The sequence below is a fragment of the Alexandromys fortis genome, unplaced genomic scaffold (assembly GCF_014885135.2).
Source record: "Alexandromys fortis isolate MF-2015 unplaced genomic scaffold, M_Fortis_MF-2015_v1.1 scaffold_23, whole genome shotgun sequence".
Taxonomy (NCBI): domain Eukaryota; kingdom Metazoa; phylum Chordata; class Mammalia; order Rodentia; family Cricetidae; genus Alexandromys; species Alexandromys fortis.
In genome coordinates this window covers 13,354,187-13,362,243 of record NW_026067907.1, presented here as the reverse complement: position 1 = coordinate 13,362,243, position 8,057 = coordinate 13,354,187, and the positions used below count along the sequence as shown (strand labels likewise).

Genomic DNA, 8,057 nt, shown 5'->3' with positions numbered 1-8,057 from the left:
GGGAGGAGGGGGAGGGAAATGGGAGGCTGGGAGGAGGCGGAAACTTTTTTTTTCCTTTTCTCAATAAAAAAAAAGAAAAAAAAAAGAAAAAAAAGAGAACTGGAGTAAAGGGAATGGTGACCTCAGAGCAAGATCCCACCCTGCTAATTTCTAACCCGTGAACAGGCTATGACGTGAGGAATCCTACTTCTGCTTCCCCGCTGTCCCACAAAGTCGAGTGCTTTCCACCCTTGCAGAAACAGCTCATCCCCAACAGTGGGACCCAGTGTTTCATATCCATGAATAGAATTAGGATCATTTTGATCTCCAGATGTGCCAACTGGCCTGGCTCTCTTCCCTTGGTAGTACCACAAGCCCACCCTTTTCCACCCTACCCCAAGCTAAGAGGGTCCAGTGCAGCAGGAACTGAGTAGGACCCTTCCTCAAGCCCCCAGGCCACACTCAGTCTGGGTGTGCCTGGTTTTCTGGTTCTTATCCTCCCTTTAGCAGCTAAGCACTTTGTGCAGTCTCTCCTGAAGATGCAGCCTCTGATCACAAGTCTGTCATTATTCTGGTAATGGGGCTGAGATAGGGACAACAGACTGTAGATGGTGCGGAAGTTAGCAGGGACAGTGGACCGTGTGCTCACAGGTGGGGACAGTGGACCGTGTGCTCACAGGTGGGGACAGTGGACCGTGTGCTCACAGGTAGAGACAGTGGACCGTGTGCTCACAGGTGGGGACAGTGGACCATATCCTCACAGATGGGGACAGTGGACCGTGTGCTCACAGGTGGGGACAGTGGACCGTGTGCTCACAGATGGGGACAGGGGACCGTGTGCTCACAGATGGGGACAGCGGACCGTGTGCTCACAGATGGGGACAGGGGACCATGTGCTCACAGATGGGGACAGGGGACCATGTGCTCACAGATGGGGACAGGGGACCATGTGCTCACAGATGGGGACAGGGGACCATGTGCTCACAGATGGGGACAGCGGACCATGTGCTCACAGATGGGGACAGGGGACCGTGTGCTCACAGATGGGGACAGCGGACCGTGTGCTCACAGATGGGGACAGGGGACCGTGTGCTCACAGATGGGGACAGCGGACCGTGTGCTCACAGATGGGGACAGGGGACCATGTGCTCACAGATGGGGACAGGGGACCATGTGCTCACAGATGGGGACAGGGGACCATGTGCTCACAGATGGGGACAGGGGACCATGTGCTCACAGATGGGGACAGCGGACCATGTGCTCACAGATGGGGACAGGGGACCGTGTGCTCACAGATGGGGACAGCGGACCGTGTGCTCACAGATGGGGACAGGGGACCGTGTGCTCACAGATGGGGACAGGGGACCGTGTACTCACAGATGGGGACAGCGGACCGTGTGCTCACAGGTGGGGACAGCGGACCGTGTGCTCACAGGTAGGGACAGTGGACCATGTGCTCACAGATGGGGACAGGGGACCGTGTGCTCACAGGTAGGGACAGCGGATGTGGGTGGTGCACAGGTCAGCACTGTCAGCGAATGGGTGCTCGACAGGCAAAGCCAGCGCTGGCCCAGGCACACAGTGACATGTCTGTGGGAGGGTTTTTGATTGTTAAGTGGCAAAGAGAGCCCAGCTCGCTATGGATTGTACCGTTCACTGGACATGTGTTCCTGGGTATATAAGAAGGCTGTCTAAGCATGAGACTGCAATCCACCAAGAAACACCCCACCATGGTTTCTACTGACTTTATTGGCTGAGTGAGTGAGTTCCCTGGCCAAAGGTAAGACTGTGTAATAACAAGCAGGTTTGCCTTCAGGTTCACACAGGAGTTCCTGAGCTGACAATCAATCTCTCCTTCCTCTAAGCTGCCATTGCCAGTGTTTTATCCATAGCCACATGAAGAAACTAGAACACCTGCAAAGTTTTTTAAATAAAGAACAAATATCTGGTGTCATTTTAAAGATAGCAATATACCCTAAGACTCAGTCTTTTCAATCTAAAAATAAATCATTTGATTTAATAATATTTAATAAATATTTAACATTTAATCATTTAATAATACATAGCAATAGAAAAGACTGGCCATCAACCCAGTTCAAAGGCATTTGTGTTAATACAGAAGAACAGTGAATCCAACCCTGCCTGTCCAGCTTAACCACTGGAGGCCTCTCTCACAGCCCTACTGTAGGTGGTGCACAGACACTCAAGAGAAGCCTCGCTGGCACTGACTGGAGTGGCCACATTGGCTCCTAAGCTTCACGGAGGGAGACTGGCCTACTTCCTTCTTACTGACATTTGATGTTTGGGTCAAATATGACCTGAGTGCTCCTGTGCTCAAACTGGAAGGCCAGCACAAACCATAGCACCCACACGGCTGTGGTGAGTCTGGCCGCTCTGACGTCCTCTGCATCAGTGTACAAAAATGTCAGAGTACAAGCCACCAAACACACTGCGAGCCTCTGCGGCCTCATGCCCTTCCTCACATTCCATCACACCCCCTCAGATATTTACTTTCGGGAATTTAAACGAGGTATTTCCCCATTTACAACAAAAACCCCAAAGCAGAACCATCTTTTCTAACGTAACACCTCCCATCTAAGAGCACAGCACAGTGACTCTCAAAAGATGGTCAGCCCACAAGGCCCTGTGCAGGCACACGTGCACACCGCGGTCACTGCACAGAGGCCGTGCAGTAGACCTTAAAGCCTCTGGTGGACACATTTGATGGGAAGACTCCCAAGAGAAAGGAATGCCTTGGGCTATCACCCAGGAAGAGAACAAGCTAGGCCCTGTTTCCTCGTACCCTTGATGCCTTGCAGACCTGCCTTGTAAAACGGAGCGGAAGAGCAAATCTCAGAACTACTTTATGTTGATGCAGACACAATGCTATTGTACTTTAGAGAGCCTGCTTCTGTCTGAGTGTGCTTGGGAGGCAGTGTCGTCTTCAGGTCTTATGCATTGTCTGAGGACACACTGACTGCATCAGGAGTCTGCTGCCTGCCTGGGCCAGCACCAGCTTTGCCCGTAGAGCTACAGTCTGCTGACTGGTTCCACCAGCCTGTTCACCAACCATAGTCTGCTGTCCCTGTCCTGGGCAATCCTCCAGATAACTCAGGGTTCAACCAGCTTGAGTTTCACAGCTGCGAGGCAGTGAATAGAACACCAAGTATCAGATTTCTTGACTATAGATGGGGACTGGATAGTTTGTTTGCTAAAAGGACGAAGAGTTGAAGAAGTGTGTAGCATGCTGTCTGGCAGTTAATCCTCAGAGTGTGGATTATTACTGGAATTAAACTGAGCCTTTATTTCCTGCTTGTAAATGAAGAATGGCTTCTAGGTCCATCTTATATCAAGTTTGTCGTAACATTTCAGGTGATCTTGACATAGCAAGAGACTGGAATTCTTCTGAGTTATAGTGTGTTTAAGGAACGATTTGAGCCAAGCGGCCCCTCCGATGGTGCTCAGCTGTTTCACACAGCCATTCTTCTCTGGGGGACCATCAGAGTCCTCGGATGTCACGGCCGAGGCTTGCAGAGCATTTGCTCCCGGTGACATGCGGGGTCCTGAGGCCCATAGCACCTTATGTGATTCATCACCAAGGCACCCCACTCGGGTGTCTTAGAGGGTGATAACTGGAAAATAACTCTAAGTGTCATTAAGGAATGTTTCCCATTCCAGGTCATTTGTTGAATTATGGTCACTACTGAGACACAAACACTGGTGGGTAGACTTCTTAGTCTCTTTATATGTTGCTGCTTTCCAGTTCTGTGGCTCTCAGTGGCGCTGAGTGTGGAGCAAACAGACATTAACTCCTAAGGTTCGAGTGTATTTGCCTCGTTATCATGCTCGCTGATGTTGTTTAACCTGAGGTCGTGCTCTGAGAGTTACATCACTGGCCACAGAGTGCACTCACCTAGGTAGTATGCTGTGACATCATCAGGCCGTCTTCAGAGGCCCTGTTTAACGTGCAGTCTGCTATCTACACAGGTTGCTGTGCTATTCACGGAGGTTTAGAGTCCCACTCTAAAGCCATACATGTAAGAAAGGTTGTGTTGGCTTCTGGCTTTAGGTTCCAGCATTGTTAGCTGCTATCAGCCTTTACAGATTCATCTTGGGGTCTGCGAGATGGCTGAGCAGGTAGGGCACTTGAGGCTAAGCCCGAGGATGATGTTTGGTCCCTAGGTCCCTCATGGCAGAAAGAGAGAACCAACTCCTGCAAGTTTATGCTGTGGCATGTATCCCCTAACAAATTAAATAAGTTATGTAATAATTATATATGTATACACACATATGTTTTGTTTTTGAGACAGGGTTTCTCTGTAGCTTTAGAGCTTGTAGACCATAGACCAGGCTGGCCTCGAACTCACAGAAATCTGCCTGCCTCTGCCTCCCATGTGCTAGGATTAAAGGCATGCGCCACCACCTGGCAGTTAAATGTTTTTGAAAGCTCTTGTTGACTTTTTGTTTTCCCCACTGCACAGGGATCAGCATTTGCAGCCCAGCAGTCCCTGGCGTATAATCTTTTCCTGACCACAGCTGTTGGCGATGGGGTTCGGCTGTGGGACTTGAGGACTCTGAGGTAAGGCCAGCCTGCATCAAAGCACTGCCCCAAAGGAAGCTGGAGCTGTGCTGGGAACGCAGCCTGATCCTGGCTGCAGATAGTACAAGGCCATGAATAGTCTAGGTATGCTCTGGAGCGGGCAGGCTTGTGCACAGAATCAGTGCAGACTCTCGGGGATGGTAAGACCATAGATTCTTACCACTCTCATCTATGGTCGTACCACACACGTGGCTCCTGAGGGTCAGAGAGGTGAGAAATGGCGTGTGCACTATAGTGCAGCTACCCCAGAGAAGGTTTCTTTCTTTTCCTGTCACGTGTCTTGCTTACACTGGACACTAGCACTGGGCTCACATAGCCCCTTGGAGCCACACTGATGGTACTTCTCCTTAGGCTGCTTGATCTGCCTCTTATAAAGGCATTTCCATTTAAGCATTAACCTTTATCTTCTGGTAATTACATATATGTGCATATATGTGTATACACATACATACATACACACACATATATATATATAGTCATAAAAGTGGCCAGTGTTAACATATTTTCATAGTGCACAGATATTCACACAGAAACAACTAGCAGTGTGCCTTGTTCTTTGCCGGTAGAAGAAATAGAAAAGCCTCCATCTACATTGTATGGTTTAAGTGAGATCTTGCCTACAATTCAGGGACCCTGTTTGGTCTTAACATGCCCCAGGGTACCCACTAGGTGCTGGCCATGCTTTTCAATACCTATGTAAGGAAGACCTTGGCTGCTGCTAAAGGGTGCAGACCATTCCTCTTAATAAAATTACATAAATCATTGTCTTTTTTCCCATGGGTAAGTTTTATGCACCACTTGATAAGTGGTTGTGAAACTCAACCCTCTAACTAGATTGCTACACCTCCCCCAAAGCTATGGGCTGTTTTTGTCCATAATTTATGATTTTAAAAGATTTGTTTGAAGAATTTATAATAACCAAATTATAGAAATTGCTTATTTAATATTTCTCATATGTAAAGGTTCATCTGCTCTTAAGTTTTGTTATCTTTGGGAATTTATGATTTTGAAAAGAGTTTGAATTATTTTAAAGGTCTCCTTAATTACCTACCATTTAATAATTCTCAATATGAAGTTTTTTTTCAAGAATGTAGTTCAGTAGTAGAAGTTTTGTCTAGCCTAAAAAAAAAATCATGGGTTTGAGCATCAACACTACACACAGACATCAAAGAAAGTATTCTTTTTTTTTTTTTTAGCTATTAACTTGTTCATTTTGTGAAGGAAAACATGTCGATGTCTTCTAACGTGTCTTAAGATGTCGCAGTCATTTTCTGCCCAGTGGTTTCTTTATCCCCCTGCAGGTGTGTGCGCTGCTTTGAAGGGCATCCACACCGCTGGTACCCTTGCAGAGTTGCGTTCAGTCCTTGCGGAAGGCTTGTGGGCTGTGGTGCAGAGGACAGACATGTATGTATGTGTGCTTTCTCTATAGGGTTTCCACGTGGTGTTACCAGATAGACCTTGTTGATAAAATAAGGCCTGTTTCAAGCCTGACAGTATTTTAAGAGACTCACCCAGCATTAGAACTCCACAGATGGCCACAAGAGGCTTATGTTTTACTGAATCACAGTAGCACTTCTATCCATCACTCGCGTCTTCACTTATTAGTCATCATAGACAGTGGCACACGCTCCTGGGTGCCTGTAATGTGGTGTAGGCATGACAGGGTGATGACACTCGTCCATCCAGTGCAGCTCATGTGTGCTAAGGTGCCCTTGTCTCTGTTGCATTGCTTCTCCCCATGCAGCTGCCACTTTTCCTCCATGCCAGACCCACACCCCCTGCAGACTTGGAACACAGAAGTCCTAAAGAGTCCCAGCACTGTGGGACACACTGCCACATAGCTGGAGGCTAAGCCCGGAGAGGAGACCAGCCTCTTGTGAGGTCTTGGTGCTCCCTGGCTGGAAATTGCTGGCTCCTTCCTCTTCCTCCACCATGTGTCTCAAATCTCTCTGCCATCTGAAAGGTCACTTAATGAACTGAGGGCTTGTCTTTTATAAAATGTCCTCATAAAAATCCATTTTGAGAGTCACACGAGGCACAAAAATGGTGGTGCCCAAGCAAGGGCCTGGGTCTGACTGAGGGATGCTTACTGGTGCTGCTGGAGGACAGAGAAGAGCCCCAGCGCGCCTTGTTCTGCCCCAGTCCTGCAACATAGTTTCTGAAAGGAGCTCAAACTCCATGGGAGAAGACAAGACCTTCTGTTCACAAGCAGGGCATCAGGATGGCAAAATGCTCACACGGGCCGCTGATTCCTTCTCTAGGAGGAGCAAAATTAAGAAGGCTGGTGGTCAACAAAATCCTAGAATAAACTAAATAGCTTCGAAAAGAAAAGACTTTAAATATGTGTGGCCCTTTATTCATGGGAAAAATGGCTGGTTTCTCTGGAATACTGCTCAACTTCATTTTTAGAAGCAGTTGCAAGGTTTAGCACAAAGCTCTGAAGACTTAAACACCGTTGACTCCACTTCTGATTTTGTCTGCCATCATTACCCACAGGCTCTCTGTAACTGACTCTTTGCATTCTGGTAACAACCCAACGAAAGTGTGTTCTGAGAGCTCACTGGTTGGCTTCGCATGTGGTATCATAGATCACAGTGCTTCAGCTTTTTACAAAAATGGGTGTTTGGCCCTTAAAAGCATCCTACTGTTTCACTGCTACCGAAGGGAGGAGTGCTTTGGTATTCCTTTGTCAAACTGGAATGAAAGCCAGAGCATCCGCTCCTCACTCAGACAGTGTTCAGAGCAGTGGGGTTTTCAACCACCGCTCATGACCCCTTTGGGGGCCGCACAGTAGATATCCTGCATAGCAGGTATTTACATCAGGCTTTCAAACAGTAGCAAAATTACAGCTATGAAATAGCCACAAAATAATTCTATGGTTGGAGATCAACACAGCATGAAGTCACAGCATTAGAAAGGTTGAGAGCCGTTGTTTTAGAAATATTTCATGGAAAATACTACTATGGTGTATGAAAGAGCATCTGCAAACTGCCTGAAAAGTGTGCAAGGGGTTGCTGAGGCTGCAGGTTTCTCTTCTCTCTCTCTCTCTCTCTCTCTCTCTCTCTCTCTCTCTCTCTCTCTCTTCCTTCCCTCCCTCTCTCCTCCCTTCTTTCCTTCCTTCTTTCCTTTCTTCTTTTCTTTTTACTATAATAAGGACTTGGACATTTGTCAAAGTGAAAAGCAATCAATCCCCTTTGCCTGGTATATAGCAGATGCTTAGTAAATATACATGTCTAACAAGTGTAAGTTTTGTCTCTCCTCCTTCGTTGTTTGTAGAAATGGGTTTGGGCCTCAGGTCTGACCCATATGCAGATATACTGAGCACCTGGTATACACCAGGCTCTGAGTTTCATATAAGAAAGGGCTCCTACCTAGAAAGACTTCTAAAGTAGGAGAATAAGAAGTGGGAACATGTAGTATAATATGGCTTGAGAGCTACACACATAGTGTGAAGGAGCTGAGATTTTAACAGTTAGTG

At 47.5% G+C, this 8,057-nt stretch overlaps 1 protein-coding gene across 1 annotated transcript in view; it reads left to right on the top strand.

The window, feature by feature from the left end:
* Positions 1-8,057, top strand: part of Wdr27 (WD repeat domain 27) — an 83,615-nt gene that overhangs the window by 45,976 nt on the left and 29,582 nt on the right. Inside the window, exons 21-22 of the mRNA XM_050135945.1 lie at positions 4,461-4,558; positions 5,881-5,983. Of these exons, the coding sequence (XP_049991902.1) occupies positions 4,461-4,558; positions 5,881-5,983 (201 nt within the window). The remainder of the gene's footprint in view (positions 1-4,460; positions 4,559-5,880; positions 5,984-8,057) is intronic.